The 25557-nt window shown below is 42.5% G+C and overlaps 1 protein-coding gene across 2 annotated transcripts in view; it reads left to right on the top strand.

The window, feature by feature from the left end:
• POLR1C (RNA polymerase I and III subunit C) overlaps window positions 1–25557 on the top strand; it is an 868501-nt gene that overhangs the window by 726082 nt on the left and 116862 nt on the right. For both annotated transcript variants that reach the window (XM_044061017.1, XM_044061008.1), the window contains exon 8: window positions 22192–22308. In XM_044061017.1, the coding sequence (XP_043916952.1) occupies window positions 22192–22308 (117 nt within the window). The remainder of the gene's footprint in view (window positions 1–22191; window positions 22309–25557) is intronic.

Here is a 25557-nt window from a genome sequence, read left to right as displayed (position 1 = left end):
CTTGAACGAGGTCTCAGTCACTGCACAGATATCAATGTTCTCCATTTTAAGGAGTGCCTCGAGTGAGTGCATTTTGAGATTTTGACTTCTAGCAATGAGTAACACCACCCTCAATTTTTGCTTGCCTGTTCCTGTTACGGTGGTGCATTTGTCATTTGAACCTTGCCTAAAAAAGGCACTATAAGGGCAGCGAGAACCTTAGACAGTATCCGGAATCCCAGGGGTGACAGGTGCAGACCATCTCTGGCAAAGCATTGTGGCCTGTCGACCATGTCATTCCAGGCAGACAGATACTGGATCCCTTTAGAATGACACCAGAAGCTTAGCCAATTGTTGAAGTCAGTCATTTTGTCCTTGTACTGCAGTATCATTCTGGGTGATGGCAGAATGCTACTCAGGGCTAGGGTCATACCTGCCTGGGCTACAAGATCGGAGAGCTCTTCCATGTCTCTCTTCATGTAGTCCAGGGAGGTACGTCTCAGGTTGTTCACACCAATGTGGACAATGACAGTCATATTTGTACTTGTGGAGTGACCTGAGTGCATGGGTTATGTGGTGGATCCTGGCACCCGACAGGCAGCTGACTTTAACCTTCTCCTTGTTTTGCCTGGTGAGTGGGACATCAGTCTGCCTGACTATAGAATCACCTTTGACTAATGTTGTGTATGTTGTTTTGCCTTATTGGCTGTGGTTGAGTGGCACACTGAGTCTGCGGGCTATGTGTCATTTGGGTTGTGTTGGGGGCTGGAGGTTGCTTGCATTTCTGCTTTGGAGGTCTCTGTTGCTTGAGCAGATTATTATTGAGAGCCTCCGCAAATGTTTTTGTGTTTCTATGTGTGGATTTTGGTGGTGTAGATTTAGTTAGACTATGTGATGAGTGTGGTGTGGTGCAAGTATTTACCTTCTCCTCTTGACTGTCAAGTTCAGTCTTGGTTGGAGAGAGCTTTACCTCCAGTTTGGCTAGATAAGTGCATCTCTCACAGGTTGTAGTGTTGGGTGGTAGGAGGAGAGGGTTGTCTGTGTACATGAGGCAATTTCTACATTGCCCCAAGATTCCCAGATTCATCAGACAGGAGAGAACACTGGGAGCTGATCCTTGGACATGCCTGAATAAAAAAAACTATTTTCCTCTAGATAAGTGAGGAAAGTGAGTACAAGAACTGTTTTTCTCTAAGCAAGTGAGGAAAGTAAGTACCAAAACTGTTTTCCTCTAGGTAACGATGAAGGCTGAGTGCTGTAGTAATTATAAAATATATAAATAGACACTTTTATTAAAATAAAAACAAAATTAAGCACAGATTAAGCGCTTTCATCTCTCCACGGAGACTTCATCAGAATCCTCTAATAAATGTTCTGAAACCATTTTATACCTTTACACACTCTGTGATTGGCTGGCCATTTAATACTTCAGTTGTTTAATTTACAAAAAACCTTTTGGTGTTTCACATCGTGTTCTAAACCTTTTAGTTAGTTATAAAAAATTCTATGCATTTATATGTTGCAAGAATATACGTAGGTATTATAAGATATAAGATCAACAAGTTCCCAAACAATATTGATGTTGATGCAGAATTTTTTAAAATAATTAGTGACATTTTAAATGAGTGTGGACTGGCCATTTTGAAAGCGATGATAAAAAATAGTGAAAATGTGATGGAACAATGTAAAAATGACATAGAAAGGTTAAATAGAGAAATCAATGCTGATTTGCTTTTTACTGTTGCAGAATATAAGAATGTTTACTTTAGAACTTTGCAAGATGTAGACAATATTATTGTTAAAAGTTACAATAGGAAAACCATAAAATTGGAAAGAGACTTGAATATCGACGGGGATGGCCTATTATTGTGATAATAGGAATAAGAAGGGGCAATAGAGGCCCGGGGAAAGTAATAACAGAAATGAAGCTGGGGAAAATGGTGGATATAGGAAACAAAATGACTATAACCACCACAAATACCATAAAAATGGGTATAAACAAAATTATGAGGTGGTAGAGGAGAACCAAAATGGGGATAGCCCTTTAGGGGGAGAAGGACCGAGAAGGTCCGAGAGGATCCGGAACCGAGCCCAACAACCATCCTATGCACAAGTGACAGGCAATTACAGCACCTACCAACATGGGAGGAATGGTTACAGATGACTGATATAGGGACAAATTGTGAGATGATAGTGGATGTTGATTCCAGTGGACATGGAGTTAATTTAGATAAGAATAAAATTATACTTTATATAATATCAATATTTTCAATTATACAGATACAAGAGTTAATGAAAATGATTTTAAATTATTTACAAAAGGGTTTACATTTGTTCCAGCAAGAAAACCAAGTATTGAGAGTATTATACTTGATGTTAAGAATTTTACTAGAAAGTTAAATTTGGCACATATATTTAAAGATGAATAGACAGGGGGGGGGATATGTTAAAAAAGAGGAGTACCTACAACCCTCCCCTACATCAAGATATACAAAATTTTGAAAGTTGTGTTGTTAGTATGCTAAGAAAAGAATACAAAAAAGAAAAGAAATTACAGGCGAATTTGACAATAGAAGAAGGTAAATTACTTAAAGAATTGAGTGAAAATGAAAAAGTTTGTGTAATGAAACCAGACAAAGGGGGAGGAGTTGTACTTATGGATCAATGGGACTATACCAATAGAATGATGGAAATATTATGCAAAGATAATCGTTATGCTTTGGTTTCAAGGAATGAGGTTAATATTTCATATAAGAAAATAGATTTTATTCTAGAGGACAACCTATTACAAGGACTGATAGATGTTAGTTTATATAATTTTTTAAAAGTTCCCAAACCAGTTGTACCAGCCATTTTTGGCATTCCCAAGATACATAAAGCACTCGATAACCCACCCATGAGACCTATTGTTTCTTCACAAGGATCAAAAACGCAACCGTTTGCTATATATGTGGACACAAAATTAAAGAAGTTTCCTGTTAATTATCCACACATATTAGTGGATTCTTGGGACTTTATGAATAAAATTGGAAAGAGCCCATATATAGATAAAATTAGTTTTGTTACTATAGATGTTAAAGATTTATTTTCTGTTATACCTCATACTGAAGGGTTACTATGGTTTGGAAAAAATTATTTATTTATTTATGTATTTTACATTTGTTGACCGGGCTAGTCTAACTGGATATATGTCCATTTTCAGTAGAGGCCTGAGGAGAAAAGCTCCGAGACCATAACAAAGACAGAAAAAAAAACATTTATACAAATAATCCACAAGAAATAGAGATTACAAAAAAATAATTGTATAGTCCCCGAGAAAAAAATGTTAAATACAAGAATAATTACATGAGTAAACAATTGAATGCCAGTAAAATAAAATTTTATGTTAGTAGAAATGGGGTTTCTAACAGCTGATGAGTTTAAACTTGTTTTGGAAAGCATGGAATTGGTGTTGAAATATAATTACATCTTTTTTCAGGGCGACCTATACCACCAAAAGGATGGGGTGGCTATGGGGTCAGTCTGTGCTCCAATTTATGCTAATATTATTATGTTGTATTGGGAACAACAATATATATTTAAGTCCTTATATTACCAATATATATAAAAGGTTACTGTCATTTTTTGGACGATATTTTCATCCTTTGGGACGGTCCAGATGAAATGATTAGTGAATTTATGTATTTCTTTAATCATAGTACTAAGTTTTTACAATTTACATTTGAGAATGGCAAAGAAGAGACACATTACTTAGACGTTAGATTACGGAAAGACCATAGTAACAATACTTATAAGTCCAGTATCTACAGAAAGGAATGTCATTCAAACTCATACTTTCCCTATGAGAGTGATCATCCCTATCATTTTAAAATGAACATAGTGAAGGGTCAGATGATAAGAATAGCTAGGATGACATCTGACAGAAAAGAGTTTATAGAAGAAATAGGAAATGTGCAAAGGATGTTTAAAGAAAGAGGATACCCAGATGAGTTGAGACCCCATCAAAGAATTTGTTATACAGAGATGGGGAACTGTATATGTACCACTACTAACCAGTAAGGAAACAATAGGGGGGGAGGAAATGTCAATAATGAACAGTATGGTACAGCTACCTACTTAACATTGACTTCTAATGGAATGGGATGGTTAAAGAAGTGTATAAATGACATTTGGGGGATGTTTAGCAGGATACCAACAAGAGTGAATGTTTTCCAGAACACTTTGAGATTTAGTGTGAGAAGAAATAAAAATTTGAAAAATATTTTAGAGATGAAAAAGAAAATATGTGCAGGTGAAACATGTTTGAAATATGGCACCTTCAAGTGTGGGAGATGCACACAATGCCCCTTTATAGCAGGGTTAAAAGAAGTAAGGATTCCAAGTTTGGACATGACTTTAAGAGCGAAAAGATATAATAGTTGCTACTCTAAGGGTGTTGTTTATCTGGCATATTGTAAAGCCTGCTGCTGGGGGTACTATATAGGAAAAACTGAACGTCATTTAAGAGTACGAATATATGAGCATCTAAGAGATATAAATAAGAAAAATTAAAATAATGCTTTGTATAGACACACACTGACATGTAAAGAAGCTGATTTTAAGTTTTGGGTACTTGAGGAGGTTGAATATTTTGAAACAGGAGGTGACTGGGAAACTAGGTTAGAATTTAGAGAAATGATATGGCAACTCAGGCTGGGATGCATGTAGTGGGAAAGGCCTGAATGACCATATTTCTATTACCCCAGCCTTAAAACTGCTTTCAGAAGATCCTAAAAGGCACAATATAAAAAGTAAATAAGATATATCAATACAACAATAATAGTTTCAGGGCTTTATCAAGAGTAATTTGGTCTTAGTTATTTTTGGTACAGTTCTTTATATAAAAACATATCTCACAAGTCTATTTTTATAATGCTCTATTGATGGAATATAAAACGTTTTTTAAATGTTTTTTATTAATAGTGTAGATTGTGATTAAAATATCTTGTAATGCCTTTGTATATTCTTGCAGCATATAAATGTTTGGAATTTTTTATAACAAAGTAACTAAAAGGTTTAGAACGCTTGATGTGAAACACCAAAAGTTTTTTTTGTAAATTAAACAATTGAAGTATTAAATGGCCAACCAATCACAGAGTGTAAAGGTATAAAATGGTTTTAGAACATTTATTAGATGATTCTGATGAAGTCTCCATGGAGAGATGAAAGCGCTTAATCTATGCTTAATTTTATTGTTTAAATTTTAATAAAAGTGTCTATTTATATATTTTGGAATCAATTTTTTGGAATATCAGTGTAACGGACTCTATAATACGATATTTTTGTGGAAGACAGCCTTTATTGTTTTGGACTTGCACCCTGTGAATTACTGGTGGTGACTTTTTTTTTCCTTTTCTGGTTGCTGTAGTAATTAGTAGGTTAAAGAGAGAGAGAACATATACCCTGTGAAGGAAACTCACTTCTGCCATTTATATTAGTGATGTCATCCTTACAGTCATTACTGAATATCAGGTCCATTAGTGAAGATGGAGGCATAGAATGGTCAGTAAACTGAGAGATCCTTCCTGTGACTCCAGTCTCATGTCATCACCACAGTCCAGTTTAGTGTTGCCACTGTATCAATCCCCTGGTCAGTCTTCCAGTCCCATCTGCCTTCACCTGTAAGTAAGATTTTTCTGCCTTAGGTAGCTGTTTTTCTTCCGCTGCAGAAAGCAATCTACTCTTTTCAAGGAAAAAAAAAACTTGACCATTGATGTGGAGCTGCAGATTTCCATCATATTTACTTCAGACTTTACATCTAACTGCTCTTCTTCACATTTGAGATCAATCACCTGAGGCTAAGAGGACAAATAATCTGTAGATAAAAAAAAGCAGCCCTCATATCCCCAAATTGGTTAGTGTTCAAACCTTGCTTCTCTTTAATTTCCTGTTTCTGAAAATCAAACAAGAATAGGGGAGGTGAGACACACCCTTGGCAAAGTCATTTGCCTACTTTGGACACATTTGTCTTGGTGAGAATGTGAGCACTGCTGTTATTCCCCAAGTACAGGGACTGAATGACACACAGCAGCCATTTTGGGACCCCATAGTGATATAATGTGTGCCATAACCCATTCCAAAGGAGCAAGATCATTTGTAGGTTTATTTGTCCACATCCACAGAACACATGTAGACAATATTGGCAATGACTCCCTTGGAACAATATATGAACTCTTCAAACAGTGCTTTTTTTTTTTTATTAAACTTGTGTTGAGTTTCATTGGTATGATTGCTGTCTGTAGTTGCTGTTGATTCACTGTATTGCCTGTAATATTTATGGGTTTTGGAAAGATCTGCATAGAGTAAAGCATTTTGGTTAAGTGTTTTGTATGTGAATGAAGAACCAGGTACAGTTAAAATGTGCCTAAATGTTTAAATCTACACTCCACCACTAGACAATTAGTACTTTTGTCCAAAGCAGCCAAATCCTTCTCTCAAGATGTTATGTTGTCTTATCTCACCTTCATTCTTACAATGATGGGTTTGGAGCCGTTTTTCGGCTCTGACTTGGCCGAATACATAGCTGAAAGTCTCATACCTGGCTCGTGGCAAGAAGGTATCCCACAATGCAGTGGTGTAATTCCCCAGATCTCATTTGCCGCTTTACGAGGTTGGATGTGCTCATCTTGGCTGTGGCTAAGTTGTGGCAAATTTTCTGTTTTTTTTTTCCTCAAAACTGTTACATTTGCTAATAGATAGTTTATTTTGTAATTGTATTTAATTTGTTGTGCCTTTTATTGCATTACTGTTCGATAGAGTTTTTTTCCCCCTTTGGCATGGTTTTTGCCGTCACTTTGTAGGCCTATTGGTATCCCGTGTAATGGTTGTTTCTGTCTGTCAGGTTTATCAGTAACTCGTTTAAATTAGAGAGCTATTTGCCCATTTAAGTTAGAGGGCTTGTAGTTAATTGTTGTCTTGCCTAGAAAATAGGACTGGTAGAGTTAGAGGCCCTATTTTTCTCTCCCTGGTTGTCTTTTCCTTGTGTTTCCCATAGTTACTGTTCAGTGTAGCTTTAGCTTCTTCATTAGTCAATAGTTAAATGTTTCTTGTTGCTTTTGCGGTCTTACCTTAACTATGTCTAAAGACCCAAAAGAGAGAGAACATAAGCCTTCGGGCTTTAAAAAATGCCAGAAGTCCTCACAAAAAATGTCCATCACAGAAGGACATGTTATATGTGTTTATTGCCTTGGTGCTATTCACCTACAAGAAGACTGCACTTTTTGTCACTCTTTCAGTGCAAGAGTACTTCAAAAAAGGAGAAAAATTGATTCTGAAAGGGCTCTTAAAGCCAACTTTTTAGGAAGCTATCCATAGTTCTTCCTCTTCTTCTCCTTCCTCTAAAAAGGAAAAGTCTCAAAAAAGACATTCACCTGCAACATCAGCTCAGTCGGAGCCACCAGTCAAACTTTCAAAAATCTCCAAGGCTACTACCTCCTCGGCTCCACAGTCCTCGGAGCCGTCGATGGTCATATTAGTTGACAAGCCTGGTACTTTGGATTCAAAGTCCTCAGAGCCGCAAGATACCTCTACTCGGAGCCGGTCCATGGATATTTCAGTGGTTTCTCCAACGTTGAGATCTCCAATTCTGCATGGGTCTCGCTCTCCATCTCTATCTTCCCGGTCCACCAGGAGCTTATCGGACGATGACGTGGAACGGGTGGTGCACAGACTCCTGAAGTCACCGGCGCTGACTAAATTATTCTCTGCTCTCACCCCCCTTTTGGTGTTCATAGAGCCGACATCTGCTCTGATTTTGTCAGTGCTGTCCAGGGAGTCTGGGAGCCGGGGTTCCGTGGTCAGCCCCAGGAGAGATACCCCTTGGAACATCGGCTCGGGTTAGCTTGGCTCCCATATTGGCTCCGGTGCCTTCCTCTGTCTCCTCGGAGCCGAGGGAGTCTTCGGAGCCGGCGGGATCCGCCTTTGAGCTGATGAGGAATGTATTGTCTACCCATTCAGCACCACAGAAGGATACTAGTACTTGTCCCCATAAGGCACCGGCTACTGTCTCAGCACCACCCATTTCACAGGACACCAGAGCCTCAGGATCCTCCAATGGGCGAACCCCTCTCCTCCAAGACCTCTGCAGAGTATCTTTCTGAGGAGCCTCCTCTGAAGAGAACTTGCAAGAGGAAGCACTTACACTCTCCACATGAGTCCGTCACTTCAGACATTGATCTCGATGAGTTGGAAGGGTCCCCACGGTCTTCCTCTGATGATATCTCATTTGCAGATATTCTAGAGATCCTGAAGCAGAGAGGCGGCTGGCAGGCCACCACCCCTTCTGATGAGGAGTCAGTGTACCTGAAGGCTTTTGGATCAGAACCTTCAGCCTCCCAGGTGTCTCCGCCTTTCAATGAGCTAATGGACCTGGTTAGTCGAAAGGCGTGGGAATCACCTGAAACTATGGAGCCAGTCCCTCGGAGGCCAAACAAATTCTTGTCTGCTCCTTCAGGAAAGGAATTTCTATCCAAGGCAGTAACTGTAGATGCTATGGTGGTGGCAGCAGCCACCAAGAAGGAACTTGCAGAGACTTCCTCATCTGTTCATCTTCTGAATAAAGACTCTCGAACGATGGACAGATACGGGAAGCGTATCTTTTTGTCAGCGACGTTCTCACTGCGATCGCTGAACAACCTATCCCACTTTACAAGGCTACAAAGAGATCTCCTGAAAGAGCTAGGAGATACTCTACAAGCTTCATTAGCTACAGGGGTGAATGCGAAGGTCTCCTCCCAGCTGTCCACCTTAAATTCCATTGTCAACTCTTGCATGAGGCTCGTGTACTACACAGCAGATGGAGCAAGCAGGGCAGCGTGTTCCGGAGTTTCCCTTAAGAGATGCTCCTGGATGCACTAGTTCAATTTTGTGGCGCCCTTTAAGTCTACTTTTACTAATGCTCCTTTTGATGGTTCCTCACTCTTTGGACCCAAAGTAAAAGACACTCTAACCCGGTGCAAGCAGGAAGGGGAAAACTTGGTCTGCTGTTGGAGTACGTTTTTCTGTACCTTCAAAACCTTATCCTAAAGGCCAGAAAAATGTGGTTCAAAAGATCCCAGAGAGTTTTCCAGGATGCACGGGGTGATTCCTTCCCCAGGGGCAGAGGAGGAGGCAATAAAGGTAGACGCCGTCCCAGAGGCAGAGGGGGCCTGCAAAACCAGGGTGACTGTGATTCCTTTTGCGGGCACCCTTATCAGCGCTCCTGAAAGGAGGCCCGACTGCTCTACTCTGGAGGCAGTCGGGGGACATTTATCAATGTACCCAGAAGCCTGGCAAAATATCATGAGACAAATGGGTACTAAAAATAATATCCAGAGGATACTCCATCCCATTTTCCAATCCTGTTCCACAGGCCAGAACAGTCCCAGATGTTCCACCCAGTCTAAGGGAACAAGCAACTATAGAGATTCAAAAGTTGCTGCACAAAAGTCATCCAAGAAGTCCCCGCAGACCAAATAGGATTCGGAACTTAAGATACTTTTTGGTGCCAAAAAGAACAGGAGCCCATATTAGACTTAAGCGAATTTGTCAAGAAGTCAAAGTTCCGAATGGTGACACTGCAGTCTATACTTCCCTTTTTAGGGAAAAACGACTGGATGTGCTCGATAGACCTTCAAGATGCTTACTACCACATAAAAATGAACAGGACATCACGAAGGTACTTGTGCTTCCGGCTGGGAGCCAGTTATTACCAGTTCCGAGCTCTGCCCTTTGATCTCACTACAGCCCCCAGAGTGTTCACCAAATGCATGGCAGTAGTCACGGCTCACCTGAGGCATCTAGGATTCAGTGTGTTTCACTATCTAGACGACTGGCTCCTATCTGCCACCACCAAGCATCTACTCCTACAAGCCAGGGATCTAACTTTGGACATTTGCAATCAGCTGGGTATTACAGTAAACTTTTAAAAATCTTCCTTGTTGTCCTGTCGACATATTACATTTATAGGTGCTGATCTAGACACCTCCTCTATGGTAGCACATCTTCCAACAGAAAGAGTTGTAGCACTCAGACAGCAGATACATCACCTCCTTCCCAAGACCAAAGTGAAAGCAAAGATAATTATAAGATTACTAGGGACAGTGGCTTCCACGATTACACTGGTCCCTCTTGCCAGAATGTACATGAGGATCCTTCAGTGGCTGCTGTTTTCCCAATGGTTACTTCAAGATCTTCTGATGTCTCACCTGATCAGAATAACGGCATCATGCAAGAACAACTTAAGATGGTGGACACACTCCACTCATGTGGCAATAGGGGGACCCTTTATTCCACATCAACCCATAGCTACAGTAACCACGGACGCTTCCCAGATAGGGTGTGGGGGGCATTATCTGGGAAGAACAGTCCAAAGTACATAGCAAGAACACGAGTCTCAGTTGCATATAAATGTTCTAGAGATGAGAGCAGTGCCGTCTACGATAGTCTCATACCTGGCTCGTGGCAAGAAGGTATCCCACAATGCATGGTGTAATTCTCCAGATCTCATTTGCCGCTTTACGAGGTTGGATGTGCTCATCTTGGCTGTGGCTAAGTTGTGACAAATTTTCTGTTTTTTTTTTCCTCAAAACTGTTATATTTGCTAATAGATAGTTTATTTTCTAATTGTATTTAATTTGTTGTGCCTTTTATTGCATTACTGTTCAATAGAGTTTTTTTCCCCCTTTGGCATGGCTTTTGCCGTCACTTTGTAGGCCTATTGGTATCCCGTGTAATAGTTGTTTACACGGTTGTTTCTGTCTGTCAGGTTTATCAGTAACTCGTTTAAATTAGAGAGCTATTTGCCCATTTAAGTTAGAGGGCTTGTAGTTAATTGTTGTCTTGTCTAAATAATAGGACTGATTGAGTTAGAGGCCCTATTTTTCTCTCCCTGGTTGTCTTTTTCCTTGTGCTTCCCATAGTTACTGTTCAGTGTAGCTTTAGCATGTTCATCGTGTTTCACTGTTGCAGTCATAACTGTAGGGTGCTCCTGCCGGCAGGCAGCCCAAGGTCGGCCAGAATCCCAAAGTCTGGGTCCGGCGTCGGCTGTACAAGCCAGTACCCTGACGTCAGTACGCTCTGGTACATAGCCCTCAGCCGACGCCATCTTCTCCAGTCTTTCTTGCCGTGCGGTGGAAAGCAGCTCGCAAGTCATTGGTTGGCGATTTTCGAACAGTGTTTTTGGTTGTTGTCAGTCCGAAGTTCTTACTTCTCTTCTCAAAGCTAAGTACCCCGTTGGGGAATCACTTTCTTGTTCCTCCGATGTCAGAAAAAGTTAATAATTGTATTACGTGTGGGAAACAAATACCTCATAAAGATTTCCACTCTTACTGTCTACCTTGCTTAGGCCCTGACCACGACGTTTCTTGTTGTCGGTTCTGTGCCAGGTTTAATTCTCGTACTATCAAGCGCAGGTACGACTGGGCTCTGAATTACTTTGGCAGGCGCTTCAATTATAGAATGTCATCGGATACTACGAATTCAAAGAAGCGCAAAGACAAGGACAGGCCTCCGAGGTCCAAACAGGACTCGTTGCAGCTGGAGCCAGCGTCCGGTTCGGCTGTCATCAGTGAGGCGCTTTTGCAGCCCCTGTTGTCCGCCACTTCTGAACCGATGGCCGATACGGACTCCCATGGGGAGCCATCAAGGCCTTCTATTTTATCTGCTGCAGGACCTTCGGACGCCTCCTCGGATGGGTCCGGAACCGCTGTGCAGGTACCGGCTTCTGAGGGGGTATTCAGGCCTACTCACATCACTATTTCAAAGGCAAAGACAAAGACTCCTGTCAAGTCCAAAGCTCCTGCTCAAGCTACTTCTGAATCTACTCCCAGGACACAGAAGCAATTGTTAAGGATGGCTGAAGATTTGCTTACTATGATTAGGGGTTCTCACCCCCTGAGAAAAGGCCTCGACAGGATGTTCCTATGGATTCCTCTGACCAGGCTTCTATATCTTCTGTCTCTTCCTCTGATCAGGAATATTCTTTTCCTCCTTATGAGGATTCGGATGCTGAGGACTCCTTGCCCTCTGCCTCTCCGCCTGAAGATTTTTCTTTTGGGGAAACTTTACATGAGATGAGGGAACATTTTCATTGGGAAGGTCAGGATTATTCTGCTTCCAAGAAGAGGCTTAGAGAATTCCTTCTTCTTCCTCAACATAGGCCTTTGGCTATCCCTCCTGTTCTTGACATTGTGGATGATGCTTTTTCCAAGGCTAATTTGAATCCTGACTCCATGCCTCCTGCTCCCTCTAAGCCTGATAGGTTTTATAGGGTTCCTGAGTCTCATTTGTTCTTGTTTAAGAATCCTTCTGCAGATCCTGAAACTATATCTCAGGGCTCTAAGGCTGCTAAAGTTGCTTCTTCTAAGAATCCTATTCCCTCTGAGAAGGATTCTCGTGCCTTAGACAGGTGGGGTAAAAAGGTATATACTTCTGCTACCCTTTCTGTTAGGGCTTTGAATTGCCAGTTTCAAATGTTTAAGTATCAGCAATTTCTTTTGTCTGTTTTAAAGCAAAAGCTTGCCTCCCTTCCTGCATGTGCAGAAGATAAGGAACTACAGGATGTATTGCATGCAACTGAACAACTGAACAAACATAGCTTGCATTGTGGTTTTGATGCTTTGGATGCTTCTTGCAGGGCCGCAGCCTCTGGTACTGTTATCAGGAGACATGCTTGGCTTCGTGAGCAAAGTTTACCTGAACAGGTTAAGGCTAAATTATTAGATGCCCCTGTTCAGCATGATGTTCTTTTGGATCTAAGGCTGAGGAGGTTATTAAAAAGATGGAAGAAAAGGCAAAATCTTTGCAAACTGTGAAAGATTTCTTGCAAGTTCAGCCTCCTAGATTTTCCAGGAATTGGCCCTCCAAAAATTGGTCCTTTCCCACGTCTGACAGGCCTCAAAGGGGAAGATATAGATGCTCCAGAGGTCGTGGCCAAGCTCAGGCCTCCTACAGATCGAGACAATGGACTGCTTCTTCACCTAGAAGGGGAGAAGACAGATCCCAATCTCAAAGGAAGCAAACTCAATGACTCTCTCGGTTGGGCTACAGGACCTCTTTACCTGGATGCCCCTCTCGGAGGAAAACTTTCTCTTTTTTACAGAAATTACCCAGGACAAATGGGTATTGGACGTGATTTTAAAAGGCTACAAATTCCACTTTCATACCTTGCCAAGGGCTTTCGGTTGGCCAGATCTGCCAAAACATCAATGGTCAGAGGCCTTAAATCAAGTGGATGCTCTTCTGGCCATGAGAGCCATAGAGCCTGTTCCACTCTCAGAGATGGGAAAAGGTTTTTATTCAAGACTGTTTCTGGTTCCAAGAAAGCAAAGCTCATGGAGACCTATTCTGGACCTTTCTGTGTTAAACACCTTTTTGGAAATTCCAAAATTCAAGATGCTTACTCTGCAGCAGCTGATTCCAGTGCTCTCTCAGGATGCCTGGATGGTGACATTGGATCTAAAGGAAGCTTATTTACACATTCCCATCAGGCAGGAACGCAGGAAATTCCTCAGGTTCAAGGCAGGTTTGAGACACTTTCAATTCTCTGTACTGCCCTTTGGTTTATCTATTGCGCCCAGAGACTTTACCAAGTGCCTGGCACCAGTAGTGGCTTATTGCAGACTCCAGGGGATTCAGATTTACCCCTGTTTGGATGACTGCCTTATTCAGGCAGACAGCAAGGATCTTTTACTTCAACATCTGGATTTTGTTCAACGTCTTCTCCTCCTGCTGGGATTTTCAGTGAACACAAAAAAGTCACATTTGATCCCTTCTCAACAAATGGTATTTCTGGGAGCCCTCTTAAATACAACCTTACAAAGGGCCTTCCTCACTACAGAAAAACAAATACAGCTGGCTTCAATTTTCAAAACTTTGGCAACTCTACCTTAGCTCACTGCAAGGAAATTCCAGCAGGCACTGGGCTACATGGCTTCCTGCATTCTGTTGATTCCAAATGCAAGGCTTCATATGAGAAAGCTTCAATGGTATCTGAAAAGTGTATGGTTGCAGCATTACCACGATCTGGGCACTCTGATTCCTCTGATCCCCTGCCTCCAGAAGGAGTTCCTTTGGTGGTCCAGGGTGTGTGCGTTAAACGAAGGAAAGCCTTTCCGTCTTCCTCAACCTTCTCAAATCATAACCACGGACGCCTCGGATTATGCTTGGGGAGCACATTTTCTAGGCAATTGCCAGCAGGGAACCTGGACAAAGGATCATCTTCACTGGCACATCAATCTGAAGGAAATGTTGGCAGTTCAAAATGCTTTTCTAGCCTTCAAGAACCTTTTGCATCCAGGACCTCTTTTGATTTGCACAGACAACACCACAGTCATGTGGTACATAAACAAGCAGGGGGGTTCTCATTCGTACCCCCTTTGCAGACTAGCTTTGGCTTTATGGGACACAGCTCTAAATCTGAATCTACATCTCCAGGCCCAATTCATACCAGGAGAACAGAATCTCTTAGCGGACAGCCTGAGCAGGAACATTTTAGATCCTCACGAATGGATGCTAGACACCAACTTATTCACCAGGATTACTGCAGTTTGGGGATGCCCCCAGATAGATCTGTTTGCATCCCATCTCAATCATCAACTGCCTCTTTTTTGCACCAGGTCATTCCACAAAACAGCTTGGAAAGTGGATGCCCTGTCCTTCAGCTGGAGAAACCTTTCGGGATATGCCTTCCCTCCTCTTCCTCTTCTTCCTCGGATTTTACTAAAGATAAAACAGGACAAGCCCAAGTTCCTCATCTTGATTGCTCCAAATTGGCCTCGACAGTTTTGGTATCCAACTTTAAAGCACCTGTTCTTGGAGCCTCCTTGGATTCTCCCTCTGAACCCTTCTCTTCTGTCCCAGCATCAGGGTCAGTTGCTACATTCAATCTCAAGACCCTTTGTCTGGCAGCTTGGCTCTTCAAAGGAATTTGATCTCTTCTAGCCTTCCCAAACAAGTTTTGGATGTTCTTTTGGAAGCTAGACGACCTAGCACTAGGAAATCCTATGCCTCTAAATGGAAGAGATTTTGCATTTGGATGCAGGGCTGAGGTTTGGACCCTCTGGTTCCTGATCTCTCTTCTATTTTGCTTTACCTTTCGGATCTTTTGTCTGATGGACTGTCTTTTTCTTCCATTAAAATTCATGCTTCTGCTATTTCTGCTCATTTCAATACTGATCCCCCTGTTTTTTCTCATCCTTTGGTGAGACAATTTTTGAGAGGGGCTAAGAACTTAAGGCTTCCCAGGATCCCTCCTGTTCCTGCTTGGGATCTTAATTTTGTTTTAGAAAAACTTACTTTGCCTCCTTTTGAGCCTGCTGCTTCTTCAGATATTAAGTTTTTATCTTGGAAGACAGTTCTTTTGTTAGCTTTGACTTCTGCCAGAAGGGTCTCAGAGTTGCAAGCTCTCATGGCTGTGGAACCATTCCTTATTTTCCACCAGGACAGAGTATCCTTGAGAACCAATCCTACTTTCATGCCGAAGGTGATTTCGAAAGTGGCTTTAAATCAAACTATTCACCTTCCTACCTTCTTTCCTAATCCTCAGAATAAAGGGGAAAGGATTTTGCATTCCTTGGACGTGCACAGACAGTTACGATTTTATTTGGACAAGACTAAAGAGTTCAGAAAATCTAACCAATTGTTTGTTTCTTTTGCCTCCAGTTCTCTTGGTAAGGCTATTTCCAAACAAACTATTTCCAAATGGATTTCTTATGGAATAAGATTTTGTTACACTCATCATGGGAAACAGTTTCCAGGTACTGTGAGAAGTCATTCTACTAGAGCAGCTAGGGGAGTTCCTACCAAGGATATTTTGGAAGCTGCCACTTGGAGTTCTGTGCATACTTTTTCCAAGCATTACAATCTCCCTTTGTATTCTAAGACCAGGGCAGGCTTTGCCTCTGCTGTTTTGCAGGGTCTTCTTGCTGCCCCTTCTTCTGTCTAAACCTCCCCCCTTTTTCCACTGCTTTGGGATTCCACGCTACAGTTATGACTGCAACAGTGAAACACGATGAACATAGTACAGTTGTGTACACCTACCATAAATGTAGATGTTCGAGTGTATTCACTGTTGCAGTCGGTGTTTCCCTCCCTCCTATCCCCTCTTTTTCTTTCCTTTGTGGTGTATTTGTGTTTCCTTGGTGGATTCATTTTGTTTTGATTTATTGGGGGACTTCTGACATCTAGGGCAAGAAAGGCTGGAGAAGATGGCGTCGGCTGAGGGCTATGTACCAGAGCGTACTGACGTCAGGGTACTGGCTTGTACAGCCGACGCCGGACCCAGACTTTGGGATTCTGGCCGACCTTGGGCTGCCTGCCGGCAGGAGCACCCTACAGTTATGACTGCAACAGTGAATACACTCGAACATCTACATTTATGGTAGGTGTACACAACTGTACTTTCTTCATTAGTCAATAGTTAAATGTTTCTTGTTGCTTTTGCGGTCTTACCTTAACTATGTCTAAAGACCCAAAAGAGAGAGAACATAAGCCTTCGGGCTTTAAAAAATGCCAGAAGTCCTCACAAAAAATGTCCGTCACAGAAGGGCATGTTATATGTGTTTATTGCCTTGGTGCTATTCACCTACAAGAAGACTGCACTTTTTGTCACTCTTTCAGTGCAAGAGTACTTCAAGAAAGGAGAAAAATTGATTCTGAAAGGGCTCTTAAAGCCAACTTTTGAGGAAGCTATCCATAGTTCTTCCTCTTCTTCTCCTTCCTCTAAAAAGGAAAAGTCTCAAAAAAGACATTCACCTGCAACATCAGCTCAGTCGGAGCCACCAGTCAAACTTCCAAAAATCTCCAAGGCCACTACCTCCTCGGCTCCACAGTCCTCGGAGCCGTCGACGGTCAAATTAGTTGATAAGCCTGGTACTTCGGCTTCAAAGTCCTCAGAGCCGCAAGATACCTCTATTTGGAGACGGTCAATGGATATGTCAGTGGTTTCTCCAACGTTGAGATCTCCAATTCTGCATGGGTCTCGCTCTCCATCTCTATCTTCCCGGTCCACCAGGAGCTTATCTGACGATGATGTGGAACGGGTGGTGCGCAGACTCCTGAAGTCACCGGCGCTGACTAAATTATTCTCTGCTCTCACCCCCCTTTTGGTGTTCATAGAGCCGACATCTGCTCTGATTTTGTCAGTGCTGTCCAGGGAGTCTGGGAGCCGGGGTTCCCTGGTCAGCCCCAGGAGAGATACCCCTTGGAGCATCGGCTCGGGTTAGCTTGGCTCCCACATTGGCTCCGGTGCCTTCCTCTGTCTCCTCGGAGCTGAGGCAGTCTTCGGAGCCGGTGGGATCCGCCTTTGAGCTGATGGGGAATGTATTGTCTACCCATTCAGCACCACAGAAGGATACTAGTACTTGTCCCCATAAGGCACTGGCTACTGTCTCAGCACCACCCATTTCACAGGACACCAGAGCCTCAGGATCCTCCAATGGGCAAACCCCTCTCCTCTGAGGCCTCTCCAGAGTATCTTTCTGAGGAGCCACCTCTGAAGAGAACTTGCAAGAGGAAGCACTTACACTCCCCACATGAGTCCGTCACTTCAGACATCGACCTCGATGAGTTGGAAGGGTCCCCACGGTCTTCCTCTGATGATATCTCATTTGCAGATATTCTAGAGATCCTGAAGCAGAGAGGCGGCTGGCAGGCCGCCACCCCTTCTGATGAGGAGTCAGTGTACCTGAAGGCTTTTGGATCAGAACCTTCAGCCTCCCGGGTGTCTCCGCCTTTCATTGAGCTAATGGACCTGGTTAGTCGAAAGGCGTGGGAATCACCTGAAACTATGGAGCCAGTCCCTTGGAGGCCAAACAAATTCTTGTCTGCTCCTTCAGGAAAGGAATTTCTATCCAAAGCAGTAACTGTAGATGCTATGGTGGTGGCAGCAGCCACCAAGAAGGAACTTGCAGAGACTTCATCTGTTCATCTTCCGAATAAAGACTCTCGAACGATGGACAGATACGGGAAGCATGTCTTTTTGTCAGCGACGTTCTCACTGCGATCGCTGAACAACCTATCCCACTTTACAAGGCTACAAAGAGATCTCCTGAAAGAGCTAGGAGATACTCTACAAGCTTCATTAGCTACAGGGGTGAATGCGAAGGTCTCCTCCCAGCTGTCCACCTTAAATTCCATTGTCAACTCTTGCATGAGGCTCGTATACTACACAGCAGATGGAGCGAGCAGGGCAGCGTGTTCTGGAGTTTCCCTTAAGAGACGCTCCTGGATGCAATTTTGTGGCGCCCATTAAGTCTACTTTTACTAACGCTCCTTTTGATGGTTCCTCACTCTTTGGACCCAAAGTAAAAGACACTCTAACCCGGTGCAAGCAGGAAGGGGAAAACTTGGTCTGCCGTTGGAGTACGTTTTTCTGTACCTTCAAAACCTTATCCTAAAGGCCAGAAAAATGTGGTTCAAAAGATCCCAGAGAGTTTTCCAGGATGCACGGAGTGATTTCTTCCCCTGGGGCAGAGGAGGAGGCAGTAAAGGTAGACGGCGTCCCAGAGGCAGAGGGGGCCTGCAAAACCAGGGTGACTGTGATTCCTTTTGCGGGCACCCTTATCAGTGCTCCTGAAAGGAGGCCCGACTGCTCTACCCTGGAGGCAGTCGGGGACATTTATCGATGTACCCAGAAGCCTGGCAAAATATCATGAGACAAATGGGTACTAAAAATAATATCCAGAGGATACTCAATCCCATTTTCCAATCCTGTTCCACAGACCAGAACAGTCCCAGATGTTCCACCCAATCTAAGAGAGCAAGCAACTATAGAGATTCAAAAGTTGCTGCACAAAAGTCATCCAAGAAGTCCCCGCAGACCATATAGGATTCGGAACTTAAGATACTTTTTGGTGCCAAAAAGAACAGGAGACTGGAGGCCCATATTAGACTTAAGCAAATTTGTCAAGAAGTCAAAGTTCCGAATGGTGACACTGCAGTCTATACTTCCCTTTTTAGGGAAAAACGACTGGATGTGCTCGATAGACCTTCAAGATGCTTACTACCACAAAAATGAACAGGACATCACGAAGGTACTTGTGCTTCCGGCTGGGAGCCAGTTATTACCAGTTCCGAGCTCTGCCCTTTGGTCTCACTACAGCCCCCAGAGTGTTCACCAAATGCATGGCAGTAGTCACGGCTCACCTGAGGCATCTAGGATTCAGTGTGTTTCACTATCTAGACGACTGGCTCCTATCTGCCACAATCAAGCATCTACTCCTACAAGCCAGGGATCTAACTTTGGACATTTGCAATCAGCTGGGTATTACAGTAAACTTTTAAAAATCTTCCTTGTTGTCCTGTTGACATATTACATTTATAGGTGCTGATCTCGACACCTCCTCTATGGTAGCACATCTTCCAACAGAAAGAGTTGCAGCACTCAGACAGCAGATACATCACCTCCTTCCCAAGACCAAAGTGAAAGCAAAGATAATTATAAGATTACTAGGGACAGTGGCTTCCACGGTTACACTGGTCCCTCTTGCCAGAATGTACATGAGGATCCTTTAGTGGCTGCTGTTTTCCCAATGGTTACTTCAAGATCTTCCGATGTCTCACCTGATCAGAATAACGGCATCATGCAAGAACAACTTAAGATGGTGGACACACTCCACTCATGTGACAATAGGGGGACCCTTTATTCCCATAGCTACAGTAACCACGGATGCTTCCCAGATAGGGTGTGGGGGGCATTATCTGGGAAGAACAGTTCAAAGTACATAGCAAGAACACGAGTCTCATTTGCATATAAATGTTCTAGAGATGAGAGCAGTGCTTCTTGCGTTGCAAGCACTTCACGACTCTCTCCATATAGGGACATTTGCGATACAGTCAGACAATATGTCTGTGGTTTGGTGCATAAACAAGCAGGGGGGAACCATATCTTGCCCCCTTTGTCGAGAGGCCATAAGAGTTTGGCTATGGGCAGTTTCTTCCCAGCACTTTCTAATAGCAATGCACATTTTGGGGAAGTCCAACGTGATAGTGGACAAACTGAGCAGAGCAATCTTAATGCCTCACGAGTGGTCTCTCAATCAGAATGTAGCGGAAATGGGAAGTCCAACGTGATAGTGGACAAACTGAGCAGAGCAATCTTAATGCCTCACGAGTGGTCTCTCAATCAGAATGTAGCGGAAATGATTTTCCGAACTTGGGGTCAGACTTGGTGCAATCTCTTTGCCACTCCCATGAATGCCAAGTGCAGCGACTACTTTACCCTAATCCCCCCTCTGGGGGAGACACCGAGAGATGCACTTGCTCACGATTGGCCCTCTGGACTTCTGTATGATTTTTCTGCGTTTCCTCTCATACCCAGAGTCATTCAGAAAGCACAGTACTCGGGGAAGCAGGATAATTCTTATTGCTCTTTACTGGCCTCACCAAGTTTGGTTCCCCTTCCTTTGGCCTCATCTTCAGGAGAAGCCTTGGACTCTGGACCCAGTGCCAGATCTACTGACTCATATATCAGGGGAGCTTCATCCTTCTCTCCACACCCTAGAATTGACAGCTTGGCTGCTCCATTTCCCAATTTAGTTAGGCTTCACAACTTTACTCCTACAGTTAAACATATCTTAATGTCCTCTCATAAAGCTTCCACCATAAAGCTTCCACCAGAAAACTGTATTCTAGCAAAACAGGAACATTGATCCTTTTTCTGCACCTATCCATTCTATTTTGGAATTTTTGGCAGAACTGTTCCAACAAGGTTCAGCTGCAGCAACCATCAGGGTTCAACTCACTGCAATATCAAATTTCCACCTTGGTGATTCTACCTCCAACGTAATGTCACACAGGTTGTGTAGAGCCTTCTTAAAAGGTGCCTCCATAAGACCTCCCTTTAAGGAACCCCTTCCTCCTTGGGATTTAAATTTTGTTCTGTCTTATCTTACGTTACCACCTTTTGAGCCTTCGTCATCTTCAGACCTCAAGTTCCTTTCCTGGAAGACCTTGTTTCTAGTGGCTATAGCTTCTGCTAGAAGAGTATCAGAGTTGCAAGCGCTTTCTATTAAACCACCATATTTGATTTTTCATAAGGATATGGTATCCTTGCAAACTAATCAGTCTTTCTTACCCAAAGTCTCTTCTCCAAGCAACATTACTCAATCTATAGAGCTTCCAGTGTTCTTTCCAAATCATAGCAACAAGGCAGAATACAAATTACATCAACTAGATGTGCATAGACGACTCGGATCCTATTTGCATAGGACCAAAGACTTCAGAAAATCTGACCAATTATTCGTATCCTTCTCTGATGCGAATAAGGGTAGCTCAGTTTCTAAAACTATGCTTTCCAATTGGCTTTCTAATTATATTACATGCATCTGTACCTCAAATCACAGAGAGTTACCTTTCAAAGTGAAAGTTCATTCCACTAGAGCAATGGCTACATCATCTGCTTTTCAAGCCAGAATTCCCATGGATAATGTTTGTGCAGCAGCTACTTGGACCACTCCACATACTTTTATCACGCATTGCAAAGTGGATTTGGCCTCCAGGGACAGGGCCTCCTTTGGTTCCATGGTGCTTAAAGGTGTACTCCCGTGAGCCACCCAGGGTAAAGGTGCTAGGGACGCTGTCCCATCATTGTAAGAATGAAGGCAAGATAGGACAACATAACATAAAGAAGTTATGTACTCACCATAATGTTCCATGTTTGTTGCCCATCTCACCGTTCATTCTTACGAACCCTCCCTCCTTCCCCCTGCCAAAGACTCCTTGTGGACCTGATGGATGTTTTTTACTACCTTCAGGCGTTCTTTGTTTCAGTTTGTTTCTCCTTCTATTAGGTATATATTTGTTTATTTATATATATATATATATATATATATATATATATATATATATATATATATATATATATATATATATAGTGTTTTTATCATTCAGTAGTAGCAGCAAACAAGATCTGGGGAATTACACCACTGTATTGTGGGATATCTTCTTGCCACAAGCCAGGTTTGATACTTTCAACTATGTATTCAGCCGAGTCGGAGCCAAGAATCGGCTCCGAACCCATCATTGTAAGAATGAATGGTGAGATGGACAACAAACATGGAACGTTGTGGTGAGTACATAACTTCTTTTTTTTGATGTAGGTGCACCATCACCTCATGAAAAGTAACTTATGAATATTTGGAGATTTGCTACTGTATATGAAGTAGAGTTTGTCCATTTTTTTTTTTTTGTCTCCAGGTAGGAAGGTTGCAAAAGTAGTGAACCCAAGACTGGACACATGTAGTCGTGAGATCTTCCGCTATGAAGAACTAAAAAATCTTGTCCGTCTCGCCAGGGTTCGAGATCACTTTATCTGTGAGTTTATTGGTTTTATGTTGTTGGTCTTTTTCATTCACTTTGCCTTCTACTGTTTGTAATGTCCAGATATTTGACATAATGTTTAATAAACTGCACAAATACTGTGGATTTTTTATTCGCTTCCATGACATGTTTCATGAGAGGATTTTTAGAAGGTATGCCAGATTATGTGCAGCCACCTGAGAGTATGGATGCATGTTGACATGCTGAGGATAATTTCTGCAAGCACCATATATGGGAAGTAAAATCATTGGAAAACACTTCCAACAAATCTGAAAGCATTTTTTCTTTATCAGGGAGGGTAAGCCTCCCTTCTTCCTCCATGTGGGGTGCACCTTAGTTCTGCCCAAATTTATACCTAATATACTAGAGCTTCCTTTCTTTTTGTTGCAAAGTATACTTAGTAGACATTATGTGAAGTTGCATGTGTTTCTTACAGTGATCATTTTAAAAATCAACTTTATACTATGGATGTTATGTTTTGTATCAAACAATATTTTTGTACATACGTGCAACCTTTTAGTACCGTGATCATCTCTGAAACTGTTCATATACAAGTTTTTTTTTTTTACGCTCTCTTCTATTTGGGATGTTAAATAGGGATGTTTTTTTTTTTTCTGACCATCTAGTCTTCCTTTTGAGACAGCTTGCACTGGCACTATAGCATTTCTTGGAGATGTGACGTGACAAGCTTCTGCAACACTTAGCTGTCACATTTCTTATAGTATTCATTCATTTGTTCATTCGTTTTGAGAGACTGCTTCTGACATTTTTGTAGCGTCCTTCCTTCTTGAACTTCAATGTACTTGTCTCATACAAGTCTCTGTGATTGCTATTCTACAGTTTCTCATCCTCTCCATGAATAACATAACTTCTGTTCTGTTGCTTGACCAGCTACTACTGCTTATGGCTGCAAGCTGTCCCATGGCTTTTGTATTTTTACTTATCTCCAGCCTGTAAATCTGGTAGTCTTTTACAGTTTTGCATGATAGTAAACAGTGCAAGATTTGAGTAGGGAAGATGCTGGAAACTTGTGGCAAAGAAAGGGGTGGAAATGGGGAAAAAAATGAAAGGTGCTGAAGGCATTCTGAACATTAAGATTAACATAGGATCATAGGAAGTTACTAGGCTAATGACCCTGGGGCTCTTACAAGCCTATCCAAGAGTGTATTCCAAAAAAAAAAAAAAAAACCTCAGTCAGCACTTTTTGCTCCTGTCATTGAGGGAAACAGGTGGTACCCCTGGGACAAATGTGTCGTTTCCCATCCACTCATCAAGGTTGTGCTTGAAGAGGGTCAGTGAGGTACTCTGACGTGTATAGGAAGTTTATTCCAGAGACGGAGCAACCTCTGGCCGACAGACCTCTCTCTAGTAGTTTTGTTGATGTCATATATTAGATTCAGGTCTTTCGACCGGGTGATGTGCGAGGAGTTAGAATTACGGATATGGAGCATCTCTAGTAGGGCAGGGTCCGAGATTGTCTTGTAGGTGAGAAACAGATCACCTATGAGCAAACTGTACAATACTGAGTACAGTGATAGTGATTTGAGCCTGTCCGCATAGGACAGGTGTTGGAGGCCATGGATTCTTTGTGAGGTATTTCTATGGCCTTTCCAGTTGGTGCAGATGTTTGGAGAGGTACATAACAAACGGGGTGTTATACTCAATTATTTGGTCTAATGAGGGAGGAGTATAGAGAGGTACCTTTATTTATGAGATGAACCAAGTAAAATGCTTTTCTGACCACTGCTGTTACATGATGGTTGAATATAAGGTTATCAACCAGAGTACCCTGGTCTCTTGCCACAGGTTGTGAGTTTAGGGGGTTGCCGTGGATGTGGTAATCAGTAGGGGCCGTGTTTCTGCCGAATGGTATGATGATACTTTTTTTGTGTTTAGCTTGAGGCCATGACTTTGGCACCAGTCATTAGTTGCTGTGAGACCCTCTTGCAGTATGTTAACATCGTTTGGGGAGCCAGTGAGAGTACCCAACTTAGTTGTCCACAAACTTGGTCAGCCACAGGCCTTTTGTCTTTGCCTGGACCTCTGAGAAGTAGATGCCAAACAGTAGGGTGTTCCAGGACAGATCCCTGGGGACTTACACTAGTGACAGGTCTGCTGTCAGAGGTGGAGGTGCCTATTTTGACCTTGAGGGTCCTGTCGGTGAGCCAGTTGACCACCCACATGATGAGATAGGAATTTACACCAAGTTGTGTTAGCTTTTCTATGATGCCTGGGTTGGGAGATTGTGTCAATGGCCTTGGCCAAGTCAAGGTAAGCTGTACATACTGACTTTCCCTCATCCAGGGCCTTGGCGACAGTCTCAAAGAAGTCAACCAGGTTCAACAGGCAAGATCTGCCCTTTATGAATCCGAACTGGGTGGGTTCAAGTGCTTGGAGATTGCCCATGTCCTTGCTTATGAGATCCATAATAATACGCTCCATATGGCTTTACAGATCAGACTTGTCAAGCTAATGGGGTTATAGTTTCCAGGGTCAGTAGTGGCACTGCCTTTGTGCAAGGGGATGACAATGGCAGTTCTCCACTCTGCTGGAATGAAGGATGTACTTAGGCTTTGGTTGAATAGGGTGCTCAATGGCGAAGCTAGTTCTTGCTTTAGATGGTGCAGAATACAGCCTGGGATACTACCAGGTCCCATGGAAGATGTGTTCTTTGCCTTGTATAGGGCCTTTAACACTTGATCTATGGAGATGTGATGTGCAGGACAAGTATTAGAGATGTCGAATAGGGCCTTTGGGGGGAGACAGGGGGGGACATTTCCCATCTGCTAACAGGTTGGCTAAGTCAACAGGATCAGTGTAAGTGATAACTGTTGAGTACTAATTCGGAACAAACCTGGACATTTGCCATGGAGGTTTCTGACATAACCGAAGAAGGCTTTTTGGTTTCCCTTTGTTTTGGAGGCTAGTTTCGATTCATAAATGGCTTTGGAGGTTTTCACTAGTGATCTAATTTGCTTGTTGAGGTTAATAATTGCAAGATGGAGTTTTTGGAAATTGATGATGTTGAAAACAAAGAAAAATTCCCCTAATCTGTTTTGTTTTTTAAACTACATTTTCAGGTTGTATGGAATACAAAAAGATGTCCTATCATTTGTAAGTCGTGAGGAAAAGGCTGGTTTCAATAATTCACGATGAACTTTTTTGTTGCTATTGTAGCTGAACAAAAAGCTTTTGCTGTTGTGTTGAAAAGATATCCATGTTGATGCAAGTCTGTAAAGTACT

This window comes from Protopterus annectens, chromosome 1.part0 (assembly GCF_019279795.1).
Source record: "Protopterus annectens isolate FY-2018-M chromosome 1.part0, PAN1.0, whole genome shotgun sequence".
Taxonomy (NCBI): Eukaryota; Metazoa; Chordata; order Ceratodontiformes; family Protopteridae; genus Protopterus; species Protopterus annectens.
Note: the sequence above shows the minus strand (reverse complement) of the source record. Positions and strands in the feature narration are given on the sequence as shown.